The 27,802-nt window shown below is 46.5% G+C and overlaps 1 protein-coding gene across 2 annotated transcripts; it reads right to left on the bottom strand.

Moving 5' to 3' along the window:
* Positions 1-608: 608 nt before the first annotated feature.
* IFNGR2 (interferon gamma receptor 2) lies at positions 609-27,802 on the bottom strand. 2 transcript variants are annotated; one of them, XM_057697220.1, is made up of 7 exons: positions 27,574-27,802; positions 19,122-19,254; positions 13,013-13,221; positions 9,019-9,164; positions 5,439-5,598; positions 4,891-5,048; positions 609-1,778 (listed from the first exon to the last, which is right to left on the bottom strand). In XM_057697220.1, the coding sequence occupies exons 1-7, from the start codon at positions 27,647-27,649 to the stop codon at positions 1,602-1,604; spliced, it is 1,059 nt and encodes a 352-aa protein (XP_057553203.1). In that variant the 5' UTR covers positions 27,650-27,802; the 3' UTR covers positions 609-1,601. The 2 variants fall into 2 exon arrangements, with proteins under 2 accessions (XP_057553203.1, XP_057553204.1); XM_057697221.1 differs by having other exon boundaries at positions 612-1,778; positions 19,136-19,254; positions 27,574-27,731.

Raw genomic sequence — 27,802 nt, 5'->3', positions numbered from 1 at the left:
TGGTGGTCGGGTGAAGGTAATATGCTCACTGTTGGACATTTTGGAAGCTCTTCTATCTTAAATTTCCTAAATGATCTGAAGGAGGTCTTTACAATTTCCCTCTACTAACTCTTTCTCCAAACCTGTCCCAACTCAAGGCGCACGTCATCAATAAAGTAGACATCTCACAAGGGGATTCGCCTGAGGTGGTGGGGGCTGTGGGTGGGTGTTCATTTCTCTCTTGTCACCCTGGATGGCAGGGTACACAAGGATTGGTTAGAAAGTCAGCCCAAGAGCCAGTTTCTCCCCAGAGGCACAGGGTCCCAACCGAGACGGAGAAGGTTTTTCCATCAACCAGTGCTAGAAGCTTCACATACCTACCATCAGCATCGCCTCTTCCCACTGTCAAGGTTAGGCTGCCTTTCTAAAGCAGACCTTACGGCAACATGTCACTGTGTGTGTGTTGGAGGAGCGGAGTGAAGCTATACATCCATTTCCTAAACATTAAGAGTCATGTAAATGGATTTCTTTTTTCAAAATATATTGGATTTCGTTTTCAGGATTTATATTTTTAGAATATTTATTTATTTATTTATTTACCTAGCTGCGCTGGGTCATAATTTTGGCAAGTGGGATCTTCACTGCCGTCTGTGGGATCTTTAATTGTGGCATGCGGGATCTAGTTCTCGCACCGGGGATGGAACCCGGGCCCACTGTATTGGGAGTGCAGAGTCTTAACTGCTGGACCACCAGGGACGTCCCTGTATAAATGGATTTTTAACCCATATCCTCTGAACAAAATAGCCCATCAATACTTGCATTGTCAGAAGACTTGCAGGCCCAGTGGGTATCACTTTTGTCCATGAGCTAATTCTCTCTCCATGCCTTGCTCAGCACATGGGACACGTCACGTACAAAGGCAGTGCTGATGCGGCTTCTGAAAATCCCCTTCCTAACTTTCCAAGGAATCAAGTGACACAGGTCGGAAGTTCTTGCTTGCATGACCGTGAGGCCTCTACTGTTATTTAGGAAAACAAAAATTTACATACAGTCATTTTTAAAAGTTGAAACTTTGCAGAAACTAGACCAAAATAAAGAAGGTGAAGAGGAAAAACTTCACACAGACTTTTAAAAAGTTAACTATATGGTCTTTTATTTCCTGCTTGCCAGAAAAAAAAAAACCCTTAAATTACTAGGAAACTATTTACAGGATTAATCACATTTTAAGCCAGGAGACTGGGTGTGAAGGACCACTCAGTGTCTGTTGTTGGGAGAGGCTGGGACAGGTTACTGACTTGCTTGAGGGGCCCAAGCCAGGAAGAGGACCCCGTTTCCTGACCGCCTGGCCCAACCAGCAACGTACAAAATATCAAAATGCCAAGCCATTTTGCTAACAAATGATTACGTGCCTTTTTAGTGTTTGAGAGAAACCTTAATTTTTTTGGCATGTAGAATTGGTCTAGAAACTTGTAGGATTTAGCAAATTCTTAGATTAAAAAAAAAAGTTTGTCGCTCCCACGGGACCCACGACCTCTCCCCGGGCCCCCTGGGTCTTTCTGTGACGGGAATAAGGAATCGTGGGCTCCATCAGCCCTGACAGGCACGTCGGCAGCTTCACTGGCTCAGGGTTCTTCCATGGGCTGGCGGCTCGGCTCGGAGCTTTGGTTCAAAGTGCTTTGGAGAATGTCTTGCTCATTCTCTGGAAACGACACGATGGACACAGAGTCCCAGGCATCATCCTTTGGCGAGTTGTCCTTGTCCAAGGCGTCTAAGATGGGCTGAGCCGGATCCTTTAAGTACTGGAAAAGGTTGCAAACCATCATCATAATTAGTTTATCGGGTCCAAATACCAGACCTTCAAACTTCAGTTTTAGTTGGCACAATCCTATTCCACTCAGGTATAACTTCCAATTCTGTCCACCAGAGAAACAACATCGAAAACCCACCACCCCTTTACCCCTCATCTCAATAACTTTCACACGAATCCAAGGGCCAAGCAAGGGAATACTCTGAAGGTGTGTGAAAGGGCGTAACTCAGGAAAAGCAAGTTCTAAGTTGCTGCACTGGATGAGGGCTTGCAGATTATTAATCCTGAAATGTCTCTGGAATTCTAACTTTTCAGAGAAGGAGGAAACGGAGCCTCTCGTTCACCTACCGTGGCGGCAAAGGGGGAACGTTCACGAGCCTTTTTTTCTCAGCCACTCCACCCACTGGTTGTCTCTGCTTCACACAACACTCGGGGTGCAGAGGAGCTGCGCTACGCAGCCCTGGGTGAATCAGAGAGCGTGGGTCCTCAAAGCAAAGCGCTGGTCCACAGGCCATAGCTTGCCCTGGCCCTGCTGCCTCTGCTTTGGGTTTGGCCATCAATAACCAAGTTACCAAGAACCGACCGCCTGGCTCTTGGAAATGCTGAAAAATACTGACATGCGATACAGCCGCTGGCTGCTGAGAAGAAGAAGGACCACGAGTCACATGCACTTGTGAAACCTCAGAAATATAACTGAAATGTGATTCACGATTCTCATGTAACTTCAGTGACCTTTGATACACACATCACACTTTCTCAGGAAAGTGAACCAAAAGACTTGCTGTTTTAGATTCAAGCCCCAAAGGAACAACTAGTAGTAAATTCACTTCCTAGGGTCCTGCTGCCAGTTCTACTGTGAGACAGAGGTTTTTGTTTGTTTGTTTTTTAATTTTTTGGCCACACCATGCTGCCTGTGGGATCTTAGTTCCCCAACCAGGCATTGAACCTGTGCCCCCTGCAGTGGAAGCTCCGAGTCTTAACCACTGGACCACCAGGGAAGTCCCGAGACAGAAATTATTAATATCAAGTAAAATTCTGAGTTGAGAGCTGTTACATAGTGACAATATTAACCAGTGAAGGGTTTTTTTTTTTTTTTTTTTTGGTAAGAACACCTAACATGAGTCCTACCCTCTTAATACAGTTTTAAGTGCACGACACAGTACTCCCTATAGGCACAATGTTGTAAAGCAGAAACCAGAACTTACTCTTCTTGCATAACTGAAACTTTATGCCATTTGAAAGCAACTCCCTGCTCCCCGCCTCCCCTGGTAACCGCTATGCTACTCTCTGCTTCTGTGAGTTTGACTATTATTCTATTTAGACTCTTCATAGAAGTGGAATCCTGCAGCATTTCTATGGAGCTTCCAGTGGGGAATTTAACATGTATTTCACATAATGTCTGTGTACTTTAAACACCTTGTGACAGACGAGGGAAAACAAGTGACTACAGCTCTTTCTAGAAGCACCACTCTGCCTTTATAGACTACATACAGCAACATGAGTCTGTTTCCAGTACTTTTGCCCTGATTTTTACTGAAGAATGATAAACCTCCAGAAGTAAATAGTTTTAAATGTTCTTCTATCAGCTAGCTTCCGATCCCAAGGATATCCTGGCTGCATCCTCAGAGGGCCTGGCCACCGCACAGAGCCTCAGGGTGGCTGGGGCTGGGCAGGAAAACAAGACTTTCTGTAAGACCCACCCACTCCACTTTCCTCTCTTAAATCGTTTAAAATACTGGTAAACATCCCCTGCGCACTCGGCGTGCAAGGCTTTGAGCTCTAGAATCCTCCTGCGTGCACAATGCCTGACCCAAAGCTTACACTCCTGACTGCTGTCTCCACTGGTCCGGTCCTCCAGCCAGGCTCCCTAGGGGCAGGCTCCAACAGCCCGGGACTGATGTATTATCTCCAGAGGGACCTATTGCGACCCATCTCCTGGTTGGCCCAGACCAGGCCACCTTTTGGCAAACCTCGTGCCATTTAAAAAAATTAAAAAAAAAATTTTTTTTTTAATTTTATTTAACTAATTAATTTGCCTGCACTGGATCTTTGCTGCAGCGTGTGGGATCTAGTTCCCTGAACAGGGATTGACCTCTGACCCCCTGCATGGAAGCGCTGAGTCTTAGCCACTGGACCACCAGGGAAGTCCCCCCCTCCAATTTTTTTTTATATTGTGGTAAAATACACATAACATAAAATTTACTATCTTAACCATTTTTAAGTGTACAGTTCAGTCGTGTAAAGTCTATTCACATTGTTGGGCAACCATCACCACCATCTATCTCTAGAACTTTTTTATTTTTTAAAATATTTATTTATTTATTTGGCTGCTCCGGGTCTTAGTTGCAACACGCGGGATTTTTAGTTGCGGCACGCATGTGGGATCTAGTTCCCTGATCACGAATTGAACCCAGGCCCCCTGTGTGGGGAGTATGGAGTCTTAACCACTGGACCACCAGGAAAGTCCCTAGAACTTTTTTCATTTTGCAAAACTGAAACTGTTCCCACTAAACACTAACTCCCCATTTCCTCCCTCCCTCCAGACCCTGGCAATCACTATTCTATATTTTGGGTCTGTGAATGTGAGTTCTCTAAGTACCTCATATAAGTGGAATCATGTAGTATTTGTCTTTTTGTGACTAGTTTATTTCCCTTATCAAAATGTCCTCAAGGTTCATCCATGTTGTAGCATGTCTCAGAATTCCCTTCCTTTCTAAGGCGGAGTGATATTCCATTCATATGTATACACCACACCTCTCTCTCTTTTTTTTTCTTTGGCTATACCTTGCAGCTTGTGGGATCTTAGTTTCCTGACCAGGGATGGAACCTGGAGCATCAGCAGTGAAATCGCTGAGTCCTAACCACTGGACTGCCAGGGAATTCCCACCACATTTTATTTACCCATCCGTCGCTGGACACTTGGGGTGTTTCCACCTTTTGGCTATTATGAATCATGCTGCCATGAACATGGGCGTACAAATAACCAAGTTACCACTTTTAACTCAAATCTCTGTGTCCGTGGCTTTGTCCACTGCTATACTCTTAGGTGTTACCATGGGCGTGAAGGGCTGACACGTCACCCTTTGAGATGTGTACACACATACCTCTTCTATTTGTGATGGGATGCTTGGTGGAGAGTGAAACCAGTGTTTAACCAGGCCTCTGTATCTCAGGACCAGGAAGAGACAGGCCCCTACCACCACTGACAGCAAGAAGAAGGTTACCATGGCAATCAGGATGACTTGTTGAAGCTTGGTAGAGGCTAAAGAGATGACATAAGAGTGAACAAGATGACCATCCCACACATGACACAAACATCGGGTAATTTCCAATCCATCACTGCAATAAATAGAAGTTCATGTCCCAGTAAAGTGGATGGATACTGCCCCTCCTCCACCCAGCCCTGTATGCTGTAATACACAGCTAGTAAAGGCAATCCTAAACAAAGCACATGTTAGTTGTCTGGCAGCTCTTGCTACCGGAGATTTCATCACGAGCTTGTTATGTCTACAGTGAAGTACTGTTCTAGGGTCTCTTTTCTCTGGGTCTCCCCACTCCCACTACCCTTCAGTGAATAAGCGATCCCTGATTGCACTGTTTTAGGAGGCTTCTGTTCTCAGCTCAGAAAGGGACTTAAGAAAGCATACGTTACCATCTGCTGTTGTTTCGGAGCAAGATATGTTGCTTAAACGCCCGGGTCTAGAGATGTTTTCTTTTGTCAAAACCAGTTCTGCCTTGACTTGAAAACAGTATGCTCTCAGGGGTTTTAAATCATTCAACGTGATGAAGTTGCTCCTGAAAGGGTGTGTCACCTACGTAAAAAACACCAACAACCACACATGAAAATTACCCACATAGACATGGTCAAACCCCTCCCATCTTCTCCGTATTTCCTCAAATTCACAATGAACACAACAGCCAAAGAAGAAGGGGATCTGTTTTTAAAGAAACAGAATACCGATTTTATATGCATCGCAATGACAAAGTTTCTATGTGAAAATTGGCGAGAAGCATTAAGAAAGATGCAGAGGGCACTAGAGCTGTGTTTCTGGCTGTGAGGTCCGACGACCCGTCGAAGCCCCATCACAGCAACGGAGACTCTGAAGCTGGAATTTAGCAAATCCCAGTTCCTAGGACGAAATTTTCTCTTTTCAAACAAACATTTTGTATTTCATGGTTAGTCTTATCTACACATTGAAAGTTGGTCAATGAACAGAGGGAAAAAATCATGCCAGGAAATAACGTTCCTTTGGTTCCCAATCTGCTTCTGGTTTTCACGGAAATGTGCTGACTCCTTTTATAGTTTTTGGTCAATATGATCTTTGTGATTTACGTCATCAGGAAAGAGTTGGGTACCGAATTCTTGGAGGGTTCTGGCCCCTCTCCCCCTCACTGCTGCTACTCCCCCTCGGGTCTCGTCACCTCACACGTCCAGTCAACGGCCCCTCCCTCTCATCCTGGATAAACTGTCACTGTTCCACAGGGAGATGAGAAAATGACATCCCTTATTACAGCAATATAGGATTTCTTGTGAAGGACTGCTTTCTTATTTTGAGATCCTACAGTAGAACCGCTACAGCCATTTGAAATGGTGCCATGTCACACATGCTCCGGAACGTGGAGGTCAAGCTGCTTATACATGTTGACTGAAAAAAGGCAGATTACTCAACAGTATACAGAACATAATCTTATTACTTTTTTTTTCTTTTGGCCGAGTTGCGGACCTTAGTTCCCTGAACAGGGATTGAACCCGACCCCCTGCAGCGGAAGCTCGGAGTCTTAACCGCTGGACTGCTAGGGAAGTCCCACGATCTTATTTTTAAAAATACAAAATTATCATATTTGAACAGCAGGATTACAGATGATTTTTAAGGTTTTTTCCCTCCTGTTTAACAGTGATGACTGCCACGGCAGAAGAGAAAAATTTTTACTCGTGATGCCAAATGAAGCAATTTTAAGGATGACATTCTTTTTGAGTTTATTTTGGCAGCCAGGTGGCTTTTCCAAAAGTTAGAATCACAGACTGCAGAGAAGAGCTACTATTCAGGCCTGAGACCGCTGTCCTTAGAAAGGCATGCTCTCAAGGCTGACCCACGGCTGGCATCTGGGAACCTGGATTTGAGGAGTGTTCCCACCATTCCCTAACTGGTAGGGGTGGGTTCGTGTCTAAACAATGCTTTTTATGCTGAATGCCTGCTCTCCCTCTGGGAGCCTGGTGCTTTGGTGCCTATGCTGGGCAGAGGGTGCCTGTGTGATTGGCCCCCAACACAAGCCCTGGGCACTGAGATTCTAATGAGCTTCTCTGGTAGATAAGATTTCACACGCGCTGTCACATCACACTTAGAGCCGGGGGAATTGTGTCCTGTGTGACGAGGGGAAGACTCCTGGAAGCTTATGCCTGGATTCCTTCAGACTCTGCCCCATGTGCCTCTTCCCTTTGCTGAGTCTGTTTTGTGTCTTTTCTCTGGAATAAGTCACAGCCCTGAGCACAACTATACGCTGAGTGCCATGCATCCTTCGAGCAAATCTAGGTGTTGGTCTTGGGGACCCCTGACAGACTCACGGGTGGAATGGAGATCGTTTCGGTGGCTTTCCCAGTTACTTTAGCCCCAGAATCTTTTGTTCATGGAATTCCAAACTAGAGATGCTCTGGTTGAAAGGGGGAAAGGGGAATCCCTTCTGGATTCTTCCCAGGCCTTCTCTCTTCCAGTTGACCAGACTTTGACCTCAGATTTTGGGAAATGACTATTTCTTTCCTCCCTATTTGCTAAGAGTTTGCCTTCCTCAGTGTTTTTATACTCACCAGAAAGAAACGAAGAGCAAGTGCAACCCTTAACTAGGTAGGAGAGAAACAGAAATTAAGAGCGTGGACCCTGAGGCTAGATGTCTCCTCTGCTTTGCTGGCTGTCAGCTGCTGACCTTGGGCAAGTTACTTAACCACCTGGTTTCCCTTTCTGTGAAACAGGTGGGTGTAAAGGTTAAATGAAATGATGTATCTAAAGTGCCTGGCCTGGTGCCAGACACAAAGAAAGCTCTGGATAAACATAAGCTCTTATCCTCATAAAAAGTTATATAAAAAATAATAAAAAATAAAACATTAAAAAAAATTAAAAAAAATTATAATAATGTTGAACTTAGGAAATCATGAAGTTTACACAGGTAGTAAAACATCATTAAGTGTAGCCTGAAGGGACTTCCCTGGCGGTCCAGTGGTTATGAGTCTGTGCTTCCACTGTAGGGCGTGTGGGTTCAATCCCTGCTTGGGGAACTAAGATCTTGCATGCTGTGCAGCGTGGCCAAAAAATAGAAAAAAAAAAAATGTAGCTTGGATAATCAGGCTCTGGAGATGATTAAAGGCCATCAGTTTTTTCTTGTGCTACCCAGGGCTGACCAGACCCCTTTTTGGTCTGACCCACCTTTGTCAACCTTACCCTACCCCAGCCCCTCATGTGGCCTGCATTCCTTTGTTTTAAAAAAAATTAATTTATTTATTTTTGGCTGTATCAGGTCTTAGTTGCCGCACGTGGGATCTTTGTTGCGGTGCTCAGGCTTCTCTCTAGTTGTGGTGCGTAGGCTCTGTAGTTGAGGCACGCGGGCTCCGTAGCCCCGTGGCATGTAGAATCTTAGTTTCCCGACCAAGGATGGAACCCTCGTCCCCGGCATTGGAAGGTGGATTGTTTACCACTGGACCACCAGGGAAGCCCCAGGCTGCATTTCTGACGGATCCAAAAGCATGTTCAGTTCCCCAAATGTGCTGAGCCTTCTCAAACCTGCTGGCCCTTCTCCCCAGAACACTCTCTCTCCTTCCAATGGACTTTTCACCTTTTCACACTGCCCTCTTTGCAAACCATTCAAGCCAGAGAATTCATATAGTTTAACCCTGCAGACTTCAGTAGTAAATTCCTTGCTGTAGAAACAGGCCCACAGAAACTCCCAAAACTCTAGAATGTGGCAAAAGCACCCTGGGTACCGGCCGAGTCCAGACCCAGACCAGGGGGACTGTGTGATGCCAGCAGAGAGGGCCCTGCAGATGGGTCTGGCGGGAGGGGCATCTCAGCACAGTGAGCAGAAGCAGAGGTCCTGAAGAGGAGGATGAAAACCGCTAAGTCTCAGCCTCTAAGGGGGTACCGGGATACCCTGTTCCCCTTGGCCATTTTAAAGTGGACCTTCTTTTGCTATCCAGAACCTCCAAAGAAAAGAAAATCAGAAACAAAGAAGAAAAATGCTCTTGCCTGTTTGATTCCTGCCTTTTCCCAGTAGTAGACATAATACAAAAAAAAGGCCACGGAGGCAGGGACATCAAAGGGAGAAGAAAACTTGATGATAAGGGAGCCTTCGCCTGGGGTCACCCAGATGTCTTCTGGTGGCCCGATGGTGGCTGAAATAGAATTACAAACAAAATCAATCAATCAGTCTATGTAGACATGTAGATATATACATATACATACACACGTACATCTATATATATATATACAGAATATGTATTTTATATATGTAATTATATTTAGTATGATACACACACATCTATTTATACATACAATGAGATTACATTCAGCCATACAAGACTACCAGAGGCTGTTCTGGGTGCCGGATTTACTTGGAAGGCTACAGGCCAGGATCCCAGTGAAGTTACCGAGCAGCCCCAGGGGTTTCTGGTCTTCGGTGGAAGGAGGGGTCCTCGCAGCCGTCCGCGTGACTGTTCCCAGCCCGCCCCCGGGAGACAGCTCAGGTGCAAGGATGTGGCACCCACATCGGGCAGGTACAGAGGCCTCCCTGGCTCAACCGCAAGAGCCAATATCTCTCGTAACAATTCCACACGCGTCGTTTCCAGAGTCTCCACAAGGGAACAGGCCCGATTACAAGAACTCCTGTACTCAGCAATGCCCCAAATACAGTTTCCTACCAGGTATTTAAGAGCGTCCCAGTTGAAATGCTGTTTACCAATCAGAGGTCCTCCTAAGCAGTGCTAGGAACATGGTTTATATGTCACCTTTACCAGGTTAACCAAAGGTCAAGTTTTCATGCAGAGAGGAAAAAGATTTTGTTAGCCCTTACCTACTATATGTATATATATATATATATCATATATATTTTTTTTGGTTACATATGTTCTATATAAATGAACCAAAAGTGGTGTTTACCAACCTTTAAAAACGTTTGACTTCTAGCTTTTTCTAATACAACGCTTAAATATAATAACTGAAAAATATTATCATCATAAGTTTATTTGTTAAGGCTTTTCATATGTCTGTGACTCATGACATGCTATAAAAGAAAGATTACAGCATTATCAAGTAAGCATTTACATTGTCTAATTAACCGGAGGAACTCAGATCAAAGTACAGGTTGTGTCCTCCAAGTTCTAAGAGGTCTGTTTCTGTACCTCTTGCAGACACGCACATGCTCATATCACTGTGAACAGTTCTGCGTTTAGGAAAGTGGGGCTGGATTTGTCTCTTGCTTCCATGCTCCGCCCAGGGCTCTCCCAGGTTGGGGAGGGTTAGGCATGTGGTCTGGCCACCTTTCTCTCGGCGTAAAAGTAACTGGTCTCCGCAGAGTTTGCACTCGTGCCCTCCGATCTCCTTTGTTCTAGTGGAGGAACTACCTTCAGACAGATATAGGGTCGGCCTGGCCCGCCTCAAGCCACAGCGATGTTATTGGATTGGCTAGGAGTAACTAAAAGCTCTCCTTGAACCCGCTCACAGATGCTGGCACGCAGGTCTTCAAGCAGCACTTCTGACAGTGAAGTGACCGGAGCACAGACCAGCATGTGGAGCTGCAGGGCCAGGGCCCCCGCTGAGTAGACCCTCTAGACTCTTCCGTGACTTCCCTGAGGGAGTGGGCGTGGGAGCCTGGATGACTAATCGCTTAACCGCTGAAAGGTCAGCAGCGAAAGACCTGCCTTTCTGAAGGGTGTCCCACACTGATAATCTGAGAGTAACGTGATGAGTGTGTCTTTTGAGGGCGGACAGTCTGCCTTCTCTAAAGGCCCTGAAGGAGGGCTTGAAGGGTCACTACTGATAGCAGTGTCCACAGACTGATCGGTCACTCTAAATCTGGCAACATAGACTTTAGATGCGTGTCCACACAGATCTATGTAACAACCACAGAAGGCCATCCCCATTTCCCAGAGAGGGAAACGGAAGCCCAGAGGGACATTACTTGCCCAGAGTAACAGCTGGTAAGTGGCAGTGTTGGGATTTGAACCCAAGTTTATGTGATGCCAAAGCCTACCCCCTTCAGCCACTATCTCATCTCTTCACCCTTGAGCCCTTGTAAAGCATCTTCACACTGGTAACCCATCCTGACTAGACCACAAGTGCTGAAAGCAGCGATGGGCTATGAGAACACCACGGCCTCGAAGTTTACCAGTGACATCCCACCAGTAACTAACCGAGGACACGGCTGCCCAACGCTGGCTGGTAGGACAGAGAGCAGCAGCTGGCGGCCTGGACCAGTGACTTCATGACAGGTCCTGCTTCTGATACCACCATTACTTTTCCCCCCACGAATTCCCACTTAGGTGAGGCTTGATAGCTCAGATGTGTGACGGGTCTCCACTCAAGGACAAATGACTTGTCCACAGTAGATGACCAGCTGGCAGGCACTGCACTGTCTTCTTGTCCCATCCTCAAATTGCTAGCAAAAAGCACTGTTTTTTTCTTAGCTTCTTATTACAGAAAATTTCAAACATACAGAAAGTAGGAAGAAGATTGTAACCAAAGCTCATGTACTCATCACCCAACTTTAAAACAACCATCAAGTCCTGCCCAGTTTTGTTTCTCCTGAGCCCAACCACCTTGTAAGGACCACCTTGCGCCTCCCACTCTCTGGAATATTTTGAACAAATCTCAGACATTACATCATTGCATCTGTAAATACTTCAATATGTATCTTGAAAAGACCAGACTACTCCCCTCCCTTAAAAAGAACATAAAATATCATTATAACGCCTAAAGTATATTAACAACAATTGCTTAATAAACCATCAAATATCTAGACAGTGATCACATTTCCTCAATTGTCTTATACCTTTGTTTAGTTTGAATCAGGATCCCAAGAGTTCCATACTTTGTGTTTGCGTAGACACCAGAGAAGCATCAGGCACGGCTGACCACGTGAAAAATGAATCATTGAAGGAACAAATCTATAAACTAGGGTCTGATGACTCTGACGCCCCCTGCCAATATCTGGGAGCACATCTGTTCATTCAATGATTCCACAAATATTTTCTGCTATGCTTCAGGCACCGTTCAAGGGTGAATTAAAATCTTTCCTGAACATAAAAGAAGTTGTGCCACATAACATTGATCGGTGAAGCCAGTGTGCTATCCCATCCAGCACGGAGGTGAGCAAACTTTCTCAGTAAACCACCAGAGTGAATTTAGGCTCTGACAGGTCAGGCAGCCCCTGCTGCAGCTACTCAACTCGCCTGTTACAGCACGGAAGCAGCCATAGACAGCATATGAAAAGATGGGGAAACTGTGTTCCGATAAAACTTTTTTTTTTAAATTGAAGTATAGTTGATTTGCAATATTGTGTTAGTTTCAGGTGTACAGCAAAGTGATTAGGTTATACATGTACTCTTTTCCATTATAGGTTATTATAAGTTCCCTGTGCTATACAGGAGGTCCTTGTTGTTTATCTATTTTATATATAGCAGTGTGTATATTTTAATCCCATACTCCTAACTTATCCCTCCTCCCCTTTCTGCTTTGGTTAACCATAACTTTGTTTTCTATGTCTGTGAGTCTCTGTTTTGTAAATAAATTCATTTGCATCAATTGTTTAGATTCTCCATATAAGGGATATCATATAATATTTCTTTCTCTGACTTACTTCACTTAGTATGATAATCTCTAGGTCCATCCACATTGCTGCAAATGGCATTATTTCATTCTTTTTTATGGCTAAGTAGTATTCCATTATATATATATATACACACACACCACATCTTCTTTCCGATAAAACTTTACAAAAACAGGTTGGTGGGTGGGATTTGACCTGCAGGCTGTGGTTTGGCGACCTCCAGGTCTAGCAAGTAACCCTCCCCTAGCCCCAGCTGCCGTGGTCCGTACTCGGGTTTGACCATCATACCCACGTGGGTGCTGGTTATTTAGGGCGAGAGACAGGACGTGGGGGGGGGGGAGTCAGTACCATTCAGCGAAGAGGAAAGTGAAGAAAACCTGCGAACGCTAAAGGAAGTTGGTACCCAAGTCCTCTTACCATTCCGGTAGTGTTCGAACCAAGGCGCCGTTACCCAGTCAGAAACGAGGTCTGCCAGCTTAGCTCGAACGCGCAAAGAGATGTTGAAATGCCGAGGGAAACCCTCCAAGAGGCTGTTCGCGGTGAAGTTACACTCTGTCCTGGTGAGGCTCGTACAATCCACCCTGCTGTCTTTTTTGTTGACGTCATACCAGTTACTACTGGTGCTGCTGCAAAGGGAAAAAGGATTTTCACTTTGTACAGTTCTCTCTTCGATCGCATATAACAGTTTCCCCAGAGCTGAGTTTTTAAAACCATTCTTTAAACTGAAATATTACTCACATATCATACACTGCACCATTCAATGGCCTTCAGTATATTCACAAGGTTGTGCAACCCTCACCACAATCCATCTCAGAACAAAGACCCCTGCTCCGTGCCTATAGCAGTCACCCTCCATTTCCTCCAAACCCCCAGCCTTAGGCTAGCACTGATCTACTCTCTATATCTATGAATTTGCCTGTTCGGGACATTTCATAGAAATGGGATCGTAAACTATGTGGTCTTTTGTGATCAGCGCCCTTCACTTAGCCTGTTTTACTTAGTATGTTTTCAAGTGTGATACATGCTGTAGTGTGTATCAGTACCTCATCCCTTCTTATGGCCAAATAATATCCCATTGTACATACATACCATGTTTAGTTCATCCATCTATTGACGGGCATGTGGGTGGTCTCCACTTCTTGGCTATTGTGAATAATGCTAAGAATATTCACATGTAAATTTTTGCGTGAACATGTGCTTTCAGTTCTCTAGGGTGTATACCTAGCAGTGGACTTGCCAGGTTATATGGTAACTCTATTTTTAACTCTTTTCAAAGCACCTGCACCATTTTACATTCCCACCCACAATGTATGAGGGTCGCAGTTTCTCCATACCCTCACCAACACTTGTTATCATGCCTTTTTTATTGTAGCCATCCTAGTGGCTATATTTTCCCTGGGGACTAATGATGCCGAGTATCTTTTCATGTCCTTATTGGCTATTCATATATCTTCTTTGGAGCACTGTCTACTCAAATCCTTTGTCAATATTTTAATTGGGTTTTTTGCCTTTTAATTGTTGAGTTGTAAGAGTTCTTTATACATTATGGATACAAGTATCCTTATCAGGTACATGATTTGCAAACATCTTTTGCCATTTTGTTCTACAGCTGGTTTTAACGTTTCAAGCTCAGCCTCTGTAGCCTACTATGTCTCAGGAATGTGTTCCTACAAACCATGCCCGTGCTTCCTGCTGGTGTAGAGTTTGTTTTCACCCCATAGCTGTCCATTTAAAGAGAGTCTTGGCCACATATAAACCTTGCCAAATGTAAGGCCATCCATCCTTGTAAGTGAGAATGCATTCCCCAGAGTCCCAGTGCCACATGCCCATGTGGGATTTTAAGCCACAACTCTGAGCTCTGTCCTTAGGTGACAGACTTGAGGAAAGGCAGGGAGCCGGCTCTAGAAGCCTCAATGGGGGCAGCAGGCAGTGTTCCCTCCAGGGACAGGTTGTGTCCTGGATAGCAACTGTGGCCTGGGAAGCAAGGCCAGGGGAGACAGGAGAGATGAGGCCTGGGGTCACGGCCACCGGCTCTCACACACCACGTGTGCTTCTAAGTGTACCTCTGACCCTGACTTGAGACTTATCTTCTGCTAATGTGGCGGGCGACCAGATGAAAGCCACATCAAGATATGTGGCCAGGGCTTCCACAGAAGGTGCCCACCAGACTCACATACCAGCACGCCCTGGGGTCACAGGCCCTGATGGGGAGAGAGACCACAAACCACAGGCTCCCCATCTCAGACTGGGGGAGGGGGTGCTTCAGAAGAGGGTAAGTGATTCTTTTTTAAAATTATACAGATACTTAAAGGTACTCTAAGGTATTCTTCCTGCCAATCCCAGCCATTGAACTGGGGCAAAATTCCCCCTTCCTGATTTGCCAGGGAACTGACTACCCATGTTCCACCTCCTCCGCTCTTCTCCAAGCTTGCCCCTTTAGGATTTATCCCAGGGATGCAAGCGTGTTTCAATATCCACACGTCAGTGTGATACATCACATCGGCAAACTGACGAATAAAAACCACACGATCATCTCAATAGATGCAGAAAAAGCTTTTGAGAAAATTCGGCACCCATTTATGATAAAAACTCCCCAGAAACTGGGCACAGAGGGAACATACCTCAACATAATAAAGGCCACATATGAGAAACCCACAGCTAACATCATACTCAATGGTGAAACGCTAAGAGCATTTTCTCTAAGATCAGGAACAAGACAAGGAGGTCCACTCTCGCCACTTTTAGTCAACATTGTTTTGGAAGTCTGAGCCACAGCACTCAGAGAAGAAAAAGAAATAAAAAGAATCCAAATTGGAAAAGAAGTTAAACTGTCACTGTTTGCAGATGACATGATACTATACATAGAAAATCCTAAAGATGCCACCAGAAAACTACGAGAGCTCATCAACGAATTTAGTAAAGTTGCAGGTTACAAAATTAATGCACAGAAATCTGTTGCATTTCAGTACTCCTTTTTAAAAGTGTTTCTCCAAAAAGGGGTTTAAAAGGGTACAAGCCATCCAAAATTTAAATGACAGCTGACACAGGAAGGTCAGCAGCTTGGTGGGGGGGGAGTGGCGTTCTGGAATGCTGCCTCCCCATCTATTTGCAAAGGGTCAAAATAAGGTGCTGTGAGCCCCATTTAATCGGATAATGAAATGGACACATCCTCACGCGCGTGACACCACCCACGCCTGGACCCCCAGCCTCTTGCCCAGGCTTATGTTGAATCAGCTGGTCTGAGCCTCACCCAGCACGTAGTCCTGGCTCCTGGCAATGGACTGATCCAGATGGCCTCTGTCCCGCATTAATCTAATTTGAACACAACCTCATCGTGAGAGGGAGCAGAGGGTAGTGATTAAACACGTGGACTCTGCAGGGTTCAGATCCCAGTTACTTCACTTCTCTGTTCCTCAAGTCTCCTTAACGATAAGATGAGGATGCACTACAGCATCTGCCTCTCAGGGCTGTCATGAATGTTGAAACAGTGGACACCAGGAAAGTGCCCGGAGCAGGGCCTGGTGCCTAGTAAGCACCATCTAAATATTTGTCAAACATCTGATCAACCAAGGATTTCACTGTCCAGCCTCTGTTACATCGCTTCCAAAAATGGTGAAGTAACTTTTTCCCCTTTGAACACAGCAAGTCATCTTCCAGAAATGTAGGAAAACAATCAGACGTGATTTATGTTTGAGGACATTACTTATAACAGTCACAAACTGTCAACTATCTACACAACTCGTGAGTGGGGAAAAGTTAAAAAAATCATGAGTAAGACATCATATAACAAAACAAAGAATAAAAATGTTCACGCAGAAACAACTACATGAAAAAAATGGTCACATGTTTAACTACAATAAGTTAAAAGGAAAAAAAAAAGGAAGCGGGGCCCAGAAGCGTAACCCCAGCTCTGTTTCAATCTTACACACATGTTGGCACATCTGCAAACAAGTGCATGTATTTAGATTAAAAAAAAGTCTAGAGAGAAATACACTAAAATGAGAATAGTGATTTTTTCTTGGACGCCAGGTTGTTTTACTTCTATTCTTTCTACTTTTCTGGGTTTTCCAGGTTTGCTATAAAGAATATGTATTGCTATTAAAATTAGAAAAAAATGAAATTAAAAAAAATGTGTTCAGAAGACTGGGCTGGACAGGTCCTGGCCTGGCAGCAAGGAAGGTGGGGTGTGACCTAGGGAGGGCCCTGCTGTCTGCCTGTCTTTATTTTCAAGAAAAAACACAAACTGGGTTCTTCTTTTTTTTTTTTTTAAAGTGAAATCTCCGGATTTTTAAATGTTGGCACTAACTAGGAAAAAAAGAATTAAACACTGTGGGCCAAACAGACTGTAGCCCACATGATCTGCAAGGTCTGATTTCCACTGAAAATTTTCCCACAGAGTGCTCTATGTAATTTTGTCTTTTCTGCTATGAATGTCAAAAAACAGAGGCACATTCATTTATAATTATAGCAATGTTTTACTGGAGAGAAACAGAACAGAACGTTTTAAAACCCATGAGCCTCAAAATTAAATTATGTAATGTAACTGAAATGTCCTAGACATGTGAAAGTATCTAAAAACCAACCAACAGAAAAAGCAAAGGCTCTCTTCCATGATCAGATCTATAACTGGAAAAGAAAACAAAATTAGCCTCTGTTTGAGTTTTCAGTGACCCCCTCAGCTTTTCCAAAGAGGAACAGTCACATTCAACCCATCTTTTTGTTTCTTTTACCAAAACCAACCTCTAACCTGAAACAATATCTAGAAAACGCTTTCCGAATAGAAAACAAAGTGAAACAGGTTGGTCTGTAATGCGAAACTGTCAAAGCCTTTAACAAACACTTCTAATATTTAGAGGTGCTCTGTCAACCCACAAATGTACTTCCCCAGTCAGAGCTAAGGAATGCTAGTCAAGAGATCAGCTGTGACTTCCTCTTACTGAAATCTTCCTGTGGGGCTCTAGGATGCTGACCAGGGCCTGCTTCACGGGCATGTGACCTGTACAGTGGCACAAAGCTGTACTCCTAGGAAGGCACCTGGTTTGAAGCTCTACTGTTGCCATCCTGAAAATCCCAATAGTTTTTGAACAAGGGGCCCCACATTTTCCTTTTGCACCAAGTCCCACAAATGATGTAGCCGGAATAAAGGACCGGTCCGTTTATTATAGATGGTCATGTCTGTAATTTACAATTACTTAAGAAATAAACAAATGCAATCCAGGGATGGGCCTCAAATCCCAGTTCAGAATTTATTTTTGTTAAGCAAATATTGTTATAACAGACAGATAAAGATGAAAACGAAGTCATCTGGAAACCTACTCCTCTAACAAATTAACATCCTGTAATTTTTCTATGTTCGCTACCTGTGCTTGACCATAGATTCATTTCAATTACATACAGGTGCACCTGCTGTCACGTGACACACAGCTACCCTTTGCAGTGGTCGCCTAAGGGTTCATCCACATGTTAACCTGACACAATTTGCCACCTTCCTGCTAATGGACCTGAATGGATACTTCAACGTATCAGTACATCTTCATGAATATAAGTTTGGTTTTTTTTTTCCTGATGGGGGCATTGCATTGTCTGCCGAGGATAAAGTAATACGGACATTCCCACGACTCTAAAGGAATAGTAGAATTACTTTCCAAGAGGGGTGTGCTAATAATTGATCCTGGTCCCGCACTGGACCCACCAGCCACATTCTCACAAGCATTGACCACTCCTATTTTTAAAAATTTTGTTTATTTAGTAATCTAAAAATGACTTGGCCGATAATTTTTTTTTTTTCTTGGTGCTCTGTGTGGCATGCAGGAACTTAGTTCCCCGACCAGGGATCGAACCTGTGCCCCGTGCATTGGAAGCATGGAGTCCGAACCACTGGACTGCCAGGGAACTCCCCCAACAATTTTAACTTAGTCTTCACTTAATGCATTTAACAAGGTAAACAAGGACTTGGATTTTGACTTCCTTCTTCCTCTTTGTGTCTATACTGCAAATCACGTGATGGCAAACTGCCTGTCTTTTCAAAAAAACTTGCAGAGGAGGTGAGACACAGAATGAGGGGCCGAAATAAAATGCAAACTGGAACGCCAGTTTAGAAACTGAGAATCGTTCATTAAGTAAATAACTTCCTTATTAGATCAAATTTGGCCCACAAGGCTAAATAAACCAGATTTTGAAACCTGAAGAACATGAACACTAAAAGATGCCTCCTGCCCTTTCAAGACAGGAAGCCTTTTTATACAATCTTCTCTTGAAACCAATGACTCAATTTCCACCAAACTAAGCACCCATGTGGAGAGACAGCTGAGTTCTCTGATGGCCAGCGTCCTTTCGGCCTTCAGATGAGTGGGGTGTTGTGAAATCTCTGTCCTTGGAGATGTAAAAAGTACAAGAGACGTATCTGCTTCCCCTGGATTTGTTTACAATCCTGCCAAGAGTCAAGAACAAGCAGCTGGGCTCGGGTTCCGAAACAACCCCCCCGACCCCGACTCCCGGTAAGAATGCCAACAGAAACGTCGCTTACTATTTATACTGCACCTGGTAGACCACCGGCCTCGTGTCATTGTTCAGGGACACGGGCTCCCAGCTCAGAGCCTGCTGGGCGTTGTACAGGTGAACCTTCAGGTTTCGAGGAGCAGGAAGCTGAGAAAGGGAGTCTTGAAAGGGACAGAGAATGGGGGGGGTGGGGAGGAGAGGCAGGAGAGAAAGGGAGGATCAAGAGGAGAAAAACTGATTACAAAAATATTCCAATGCACTCCACCGGGCCATTCATAAGCCTTGTCTTTTTTTTTTAAATTAATTTTTATTGGAGTATAGTTGCTTTACAGTGTTGTGTTAGTTTCTATGGATAGCAAGATGAACCAGCCACGTGTATACATATATCCCCTCTTTTTTGGATTTCCTTCCCATCACACCTCGGTTTTTGATAGTACCCGGTCTCCCCGGCACATCTCCTACCCCTTTAGCCTTTGACTGACGACAGCCCCGCGGACACAGACCGTGGGAAAAAGAGGGGCTTGGGGCTACCATTCCACCTGCAGGTTCCAGTCCTATGAACAGGGCCTGGGCGTGGGGTCTGGCTGAACTAGAACGCCTGTCTACCTCTAGTGTGTGTGGGTAACCCAACAGCCCCGGCCTTAGTTGCTTCGTCAGGCGTAAGGAATAAATAACAGTACATACCGAAGGCTGTGGAGAGGATTAACTTGATGGTCACTTGACATACACTGGACCCAGACGTATACCAAAGGAGTGTTTGGTAAACCTCCACAAACGTGCACACCCCCCCCCCCGCCCCGCCCCAAACCAGGCGTGCAAAGCCCAAAGGCACGTGGCAGGGTGAGGAGTGAGAAGCCCCTGTCTTCTGGGCTTCATCACAGTGCTGTGTTTCTCAAAACCTCCAGCGTTACAATCGCTGAGGTTTAAATGCAGAGTCCCAGGCCCCACCCCAGACCAGGAACTCTGCATTTTCAACAAGCCTCGCGGCCGATTCTCCTGCACACTGACGTTTGAGAGCGACCAACGACAGAATAACACAGTCCTCAGGGAACCGCCGCCCAGATCAGAAGCCCCCTCCCCGGGCTGGCCTGGGAGACACAATCCTAGGCAGATGCTTACAGGACTGGGCTAGAGGCGGCCTGCGCGGGAGACGTTTCTCCAGTAAGAAAACAGACAATAATGATGAGACTTTCTCTGAGACTGAAAGATTAATGAGAAACACCCAGAGGTGGAAAGGAAAGTTTGAAAAACATGCTGTTCCAGAATTCAAAGCAGGAAATTCAAACCACACGTTTTCAGTAAATGCATCCAGTCTTAAAGAAGGGTAGGCAGATCGGCCGAGAGCCTGGCCTGTCGCGCTTCTTCTGAAAGGCGCCTTACCTAGGGTCTGTGGCCACGTGTTTACTTACAGAATGTCCCTTGTCTTCACAGCTACAACCTTGGGCTGACCTTCATTCTAGATCTTCATTCAACCAGCTCACTGACATATCTGTCAATTCACACCAGGCCTCTTGGAAGCCAGGCCAAAGGCGCAGCATGGCGGGAGGCTGGTCTCCTGGGAAGGGCCATCCCGCTCACTGTGGCGGCTGTGGTCCCGCGCATCCCAAAGCTGAGCTGAGACATGAAGTCCTGCTTCCAAGGAGGGCTGTACTTGGTTAGGGCTGGGCATCCGTCAAAGCATCTTAATAACCACAAATGTGGTGTCTTAACCCAGATTTATGCGCTTACAACTCTGGAGGTCAGAAGTTGGCAGTAGGTCTCACTGGGCCAATGTCAAGGTCGGGGCAGGGCTCTGTTCCTTCTGGAAGCTTGCCTTCTTCCTTGCCTAGAAGCTGCTCACAATCTTTGGCTTGTGGCCTCATCCTCCAGCAATGCTGGGCTGAGTCTTTCCTGTGCTGCCGTCTCTTTGGTTCTGACTCTCTTGCCTCCCTCTTCCATCTTCCAAGGCCCCTTGTGATTGCACTGGGCCCACAGAGCCCTACAACCCAGCATAAACTCCCCAGCTCAGGACCCCTAACTTAATCACGTCCGCCAAGTTCCTTCTGCCACGTAAGGTAACATGGTCATGAATTCTGGGGATTAAGATGTGGACGTCTTTGGGGACCATTATTTGGCCTGCCACAGTGCCCTCTCCCCATCTCCCCACCTCTGGGGAGGAGCCAGATGGCTTCCCTCTCCCTCCACCCCTCTCCCGGCACCCTCTCCCCCGTGTAGACATTCAGCTGGGAAGGGGAGCACCAGTGGGAGACATCAGCGATGTCTTCCACTCCAACTAGCACACGGACCAGAAGAAAGCCTTCTCGGTAAAAGTTGGAATCTCCAGATGAGTCTTCTCCACTTTCTTCAACTTTCATTTTATTGAGGTGTGGAGAGAGGACCTGCAGTTTTGCTCTCGTATTTGAGTTTCCTGGAATCCCCTGTCTCACCACATTCAGAGAAGAAAATGAGTCTCAGAGCTGTAGATTCCACAGCGCAGTACCAGAGGCTGCCCACTCATTAACACCAACGGCAACTCCGGCCCTGTGCGCCTCTCAGGAGGCCCGTCGCTGAACGGCCTCCTGGGGGGGTCCTCCTTGTTCCTGGGAAACGCCGGGCACCCTCCCACCTCGCCTTGCACTTGCTGCTGCCTTTCTCTGGACCCTTCCTTCCCCCTGTGCCAGCCTCCCTCCCCAACTCCCTTCGGCTCTCTGCTCAGGTGCCACCTTCTCAGAACAGCTTCCTGCCTAAAAAGCCGAGGGCAGGAGACTCCCAACCCCTGCTTTCCTTTTTCCCGGGCTTTCCCACCACCTGGGTCCTTTGCTTACACCCCGGGGGTGAGAGGCATGGATTCTAGAGCTTGACTGCCTGGGTTCAAAGCCATGCACTCTTTGCGGGACCTTGAGCAAGTTGTTTCCCCTCTGCGTGCCTGGCTTGTCTCATCTGTGAAGTGGAAATGAAAACAGCGCAGGCTTCAAAGGGCTGTTATGAGGTATGAGTGGGTTAACTTCACGTGCGGCGCTGAGAACAGTGCGGGTACCATGTGATCATTTCCTCTCCTTGCCAGCAGCTCCTCGACTGTCTCCCCCAGACACTAGACCGGCCAGCTCCAGGGAGGCTGGGGGTTGCCAGGCTTGGGGGCTGTTTCATCCCCAGTCCCTGGAGGAGCAGGTACTCAGGATCTGGGGAACAGCCTGCGCTCCTGAAGGGATTACGCAGCCAGTTCGTGTCCTCAATATCGCATTTGTCCACTGGAAACCCACGCGAAGCTCAGGCTCTCTTTCCCTCCCTTGCTTTATGTGTGAGTCCTGCCTTTTCTTTGGTCTCAGAGGCTGGGGCAGGGAGTGGGTACAACTCTGGACCATGGACTTATCTGGATGGCTCTAAAGGGTCAATATATTTAGGGCCATAGCACCTGCTGTCAACGGTGTTGACAAAGGCTCTGTGGGAAGAGAAGAGGATTTCCGGACAACGGGCTTTGTCTGGAATCCTGATCCTGCCACCTAGAGCCACGGGATCCTGCCACGACCGCACCTGAGCCTCAGTTTCCCCGTGAAAAATGAAATGATACCATCTCTTCCAGAGATGGAGTGAGGGGTACATGCAGGACCACAAATGAAAGGCAAACCAGACACTGCTGCCCGAGTGTGATTTTTTAAAGAACTTTTATTGAGATATAATTAACATACAGTAAACTGCACATATTTAAAGAGTACGGTTTGACCTTGTTTTCTTATTAGTAATGTGTATATGGCAATCCCAATCTCCCAGTTCACCTCTGTCCTCATGGATGGCTGCTTCTGCAGGTGGCGAGCCACAAGCCATTACCCTGACCCTGCCTTCAGTGACCACCAGCAGGGGACCCAGCCCCACGCTGACCACTGGATTCAATGGTCTGACTCTGCTGTAGGCAGAATAGTGGCCCCTCCCAAAGATGTCTGTGTCCTATGAATACATTAGATCACAGGGCAAAGAGGAATTCATGTTGCAGATGAAATTTAGGGTCCTAATCAGAAGACTTGAAAGCAGATTATCCTGGAGTATCTGAATGGACCCAGTGTCACCACAAGGATGTTTCTCTAGAAGCTGGAAAAGGCAAGGAAATGATTCTCCCCCTAGAACCCTCAGAAAGGAGCATACCCCTACGACACCTTGATTTTAGCCCAGTGAAACCTGCATCCGACTGCCAACCTCCAGAACTATAAGTTACTAAATTTGGTTCTAGGTATCTTCACCATAAGCCTCTTTGCCGTAGACATTTTTTTGCCACAAGTATTTTCACTGCAAACATTTTTTCTGAATAACTAATTTGCCATAAGGCAATTTAGCTGTAAAAAGTAAAATAATGAAAGATGAAACAGAGACATTACAACAGGCAGAATGAAATATGAAAAATGAAAACGAAATTTAAAGACAATTGCAAAATATAAAATATTTGAATACATTTAAAATGTGTGTAGGGACTTCCCTGGTGGTGCAGTAGTTAAAAATCCGCCTGCCAATGCAGGGGACACAGGTTCAATCCCTGGTCTAGGAAGATCCCACGTGTTGAGGAGCTACTAATCCCACGATCCACAACTACTGAGCCCACGTGCCACAACTACTGAAGACCACATGCCCTAAAGCCCACGCTCCACAAGAGAAGCCACCACAACGAGAAGCCCGTGCACCACAACGAACAGCCCCCGCTTGCCACAACTAGGGAAAGCCCACACAAAGCAACAAAGACCGAACGCAGCCAATAAATAAATTAATTAATTAAAAAAAAAGAACGGAGTATAAAAATGTGTGTAGATTCATGGCAATACTGCACAATTGATTTCACTTTGTGGGCTTTACAAAGCACTTGTCTTCAAAGTCTTTCGTTCATTATATTATGCATTTTTTTTTGCTTACTGATTTGTCTCATGCTTTCTCTTTTTCACTAAGATTTCTTCTTTCATTAAGCGAGGTGTCAGTTTCCAAACACTAGGATGCATATTTGTAACTGAGCTTTGTACCGTGTTTTCGGCACTATTGTGTGGTCTTGGCATATTGCCACATGTCCGTTGATAACCGTTTAGTTCTATGTAATTGTTGGTTCAACTCTGTGACTTTAAGGCCGTTGGCCTCTTTCTCTTCCAAGGTAGTGTGTTTCAAAATAAGAAACCAAAGCATTGTCATCTGTCAGCTCAATAAAGCCATCAGTAACTTCACTAACTGGAAGAAATGCTAACACATTTCAACCACTTGAAACCAAACTGTCAAACCAAACTGTCAACCGGTTATTTTATCTTTTATGGCAAAACTGCCTGTTGGCCAATTAGTTATGCAGCAAAAATGTCTGAGGTGAAAATGCCTGCGACAAAGATGTCTATGGCAAAGAAGCTTCCTGCAAAGATACCAGGCACAAATAAATCTATACTGTATTAAGGCACCAAGTTGGGGGTCATTTGTTATAGGAAACTAATACAATCCCTGGAGGTGGACACCAGGCCCTTAATGACAGCCCAGCTCCTACAAGATAAAAGCTCACAGTCCCAAGTAGGGTATATAAAGGCCCACTCTACTTCTCCATGGTCTCTACGACAATGGTTAGAGGAGGTAACCTAGGCAGGTGCCAAATATGTCCTCTGCACCTCACAACCACAGCTCTTTCTGTTCTGCTTTCCTGCCCCAAATGGTCACCTCCGATCCACCCTGGATCCAGGTGTTTGAGATTTTATACGTTTTTAAGAATAGGCTCTCCTGCATCTTAACAACATAGTTTGATTAACACACATCACACACAGATAATAAAGTACTACTAACACCAAAATTAATGATTTAATCTTGACAATTGAACACCCTTCAGGATCTTTCCATGGATGGGTCATTATCCTGAATATCAATGATCCCATCTACCATAAACACCCTGCAGATGAGGAGAAGTCAAAACATTCCCTGAATCCTCACTCATAACCAGGAAGTTGCTCTCGTCTGCAAATACTGGACATCAGCTTCCTGACCTAGACCATCTGTCCCTTCCTGTGAAGGATGGTTTGGTTTCCTAGGGGGTAAGATGGGGCTATTATCTACTTCAAAAGAATGGCGGAGTAAATTAGGAGAATGTATATGAAGCACCTAACAGTCTGACTTAAAAGAGTAGACTAATAAATGGTGGCCATTAGTATTATTTATAGACTTTGCCCCAAAACATTCCAGTTACAGAGTATGAGGGTGAGTCAAAAATTATCTGCACTCTGGCTGTAGAATTTATAGAAGCTTTAATATAACCTGAGTGCGGGTAATTTTTGACCCACCCTTGTAGTTTCCGCTGTTGAGATCATGGACAAACAGGAGTTACTTAATGTACATTAATCGGCAATGGTTTTTATGTGGTTGGGGATTTACTGTCTTTCTCAGTGGTCTCTAAACTTTGAGAAGCTTTGGATGTTCAAGTCGGCAAGTCGTGGTAAGAAAATTTTGTGGCCTAGGACTTCCCTGGGGTGCAGCGATTAAGAATCTGCCTGCCAACATAGGGAACACGGGTTTGAGCCCCAGTCTGGGAAGATCCCATGTGCCACGGAGCAATTAAGCCTGTGAGCCACAACTACCGAGCCCATGCGCTGCAACTACCGAAGCCCTCGAGCCTAGAGCCCGTGCTCCGCAACAAGAGAACCTGCTGCAATGAGAAGCTCGCTCACCACAATGAAGAGTAGCCCCTGCTCATCACAACTAGAGAAAGCCTTCGCGCAGCAACGAAGACCCAAAGCAGCCAATAATTAAACACATTAAAAAAAAATCCGAGTTAGTTTTTAATTGTTTATTAGGCAAAATTTCAAATAGTCACAAAAAACAGATGAGTATCTATGGTGAAGGACCCATTTGTTCCCAATGCACCACACAGACCCAAACTTTTGTAGAATACAATCAAAATAATCACTTGAAAGATGGACCTGCCTGTGGGTGTTGTGGCAATACCAAATCACAAAGTTTCTCAATACTTCTCTCAACCTCTGGACTCATTGCAGACAAGTCACACAAACAGTTCACAGGCTAATCAGGAGCAGCACTAGTATAAAGGGCCACCCTGGGCAATTACCAACATTTCACCAAGGTCCAAATCTCAACTGAAGGAAGCCCAGGGAAGGGGCAGACACAGGTTGTTCAAGGCTTGAAGCTGGGGAGGAGCCTAGCGAAGATGCAAACCCATCTGTCTGACTCCCAAGGGGAAAGAGCCAATTTAACCAGGAGCGACATCCCCAAATGCAAGGCTCCCCTTAGCCAGCATCTATGGAATTTAAGGGCTTTTGCAAGGGATGCTGATAAAAGAAACAAACCCAAACAGCATCTTGAGAATTCAAGTGGGAGGAATTCCAAATTCTTAAGACTTTTTAAGTGTTACCCAGTCTATGATATCAGCCTCTCCATGGGAAAGAACCCAGCAGAACACAAACACGTAGACATGCACAGAGAGAATGTTCTCATAGATCTTCCTCTGTCATTTCTCCCTCTCTCTCTCTCTATCTCTTTCTTTGGTAGTTTCTCTCTTTGGCTCTTAAGTATGGTCACTTAGTGTCAGAGGTAAGCGGTGGCTGAGCTCAGGCAATGGGCTGTCCAGATGGACACGGAGCTGCGATTAAAAGTCTGCTTCAGCTGACTCCCTTCCCCCAACGCAACATTTCTGGGTCCAGCCCTGGGTGCTACCCCCCCTCCCCCATCTATCCGAGCCCAATCTCGGGGGACTAGCCATCTGGATTTCACATCTGCTCTGACACTCGGCCACAGTAAGGCTGAGTTACAGTCACAACCTCCAAGACGGAGGTCCCTGCTTGTGGCTGGCCCCCATGGCACGAAGCTGCAAGGAGGGCAGGCCTGGGACCTGCTTCTAGCTCAGGCCACTGGGGAGGGACGTGCCAGGCAGGGCCACGTTCGGCTGGCCCAGAAGAATCTGCGGCCGGCAGGGGCGGCCTATTCTCGAGCCCTGGATTCGGTTTTTCCTTGGTTCATTTTGAGACATTCGGAGTCGGGGTCGCGCTAGTTTTCGGTCGCGCGGGGGTGGGAGAGAAGGAGCGAGAGTGTGTCCAGATTCGTGCGGGGGCTGGAGCGCCTCCTCCCTCGCAGCGATATCCAGGGCGCCGGGAGGGGCGAAGCGCGTTCCGAGACGGCCCGGAATCCTCGCGGATCACACCACACCCGTTTCGGGCACCCATCCGCCGCGGGCTCCCCGTGCACCGCCACCCTCCCCCCGATCGGGGCTCCCCGCAGTCCCTCAACCGATCGCGGCAGCTTGCGGACCCAGTCCGATCCGGGCAGCCCTGCAGCCCCTCAACCGATCCAGACTCCCCGCAGCCCCTCAACCGATGCGGGCAGCCTCGCAGACCCTCCACCAATCCAGGCTCCCTGCGGACCTCACCCGCTAGGGACAGCCCCTCGATTATCCCCAACCTATCGGGGCTCCCCGGCTGCTCCGGGCTCCCCACGGACTCCCACCCGTGCGACGCCGCCTCCGGCCGGCCTGGAGCGGCTCAGGCCCCGCTTACCTGCCGGGGGCGCCGCGGCGCCGCAGCCCCGGAGCAGCAACAGCAGCGGCAGCAGTAAGAGCGGCGGCGGCCGCATGGCCCGGGGCTCCGGGCGCCGCAGGCTCGGCGGCGCTCTGGGTGAGGCCCGGCCCCGGCCCGGGGTCGCCCAGCCGGCTCACGTCGCCGCCTCGGCGGCCATGGCGAGCGCAGGGCGCGCGGGGCCCGCCTCTTCCCCAGCGGCGGCACGTCC

Source organism: Hippopotamus amphibius, chromosome 10 (genome assembly GCF_030028045.1).
Source record: "Hippopotamus amphibius kiboko isolate mHipAmp2 chromosome 10, mHipAmp2.hap2, whole genome shotgun sequence".
Taxonomy (NCBI): domain Eukaryota; kingdom Metazoa; phylum Chordata; class Mammalia; order Artiodactyla; family Hippopotamidae; genus Hippopotamus; species Hippopotamus amphibius.
The sequence above is the reverse complement of the archived record's forward strand: the minus strand, read 5'-3'. Positions and strand labels throughout refer to the sequence as shown.

Bases quoted from the DNA above. Each gene is read 5' to 3' on its own strand.
- IFNGR2 (XM_057697220.1), bottom strand. From the start codon at position 27,649: ATGCGGCCGCCGCCGCTCTTACTGCTGCCGCTGCTGTTGCTGCTCCGG. The intron at 19,255-27,573 runs GTAAGCGGGGCC...GTCCCTTTCAAG, and splicing joins CGCCGCGGCGCCCCCGGCAG to ACTCCCTTTCTCAGCTTCCT. The intron at 5,599-9,018 runs GCAAGAGCATTT...TTTTTTACGTAG, and splicing joins AAAAGGCAGGAATCAAACAG to GTGACACACCCTTTCAGGAG.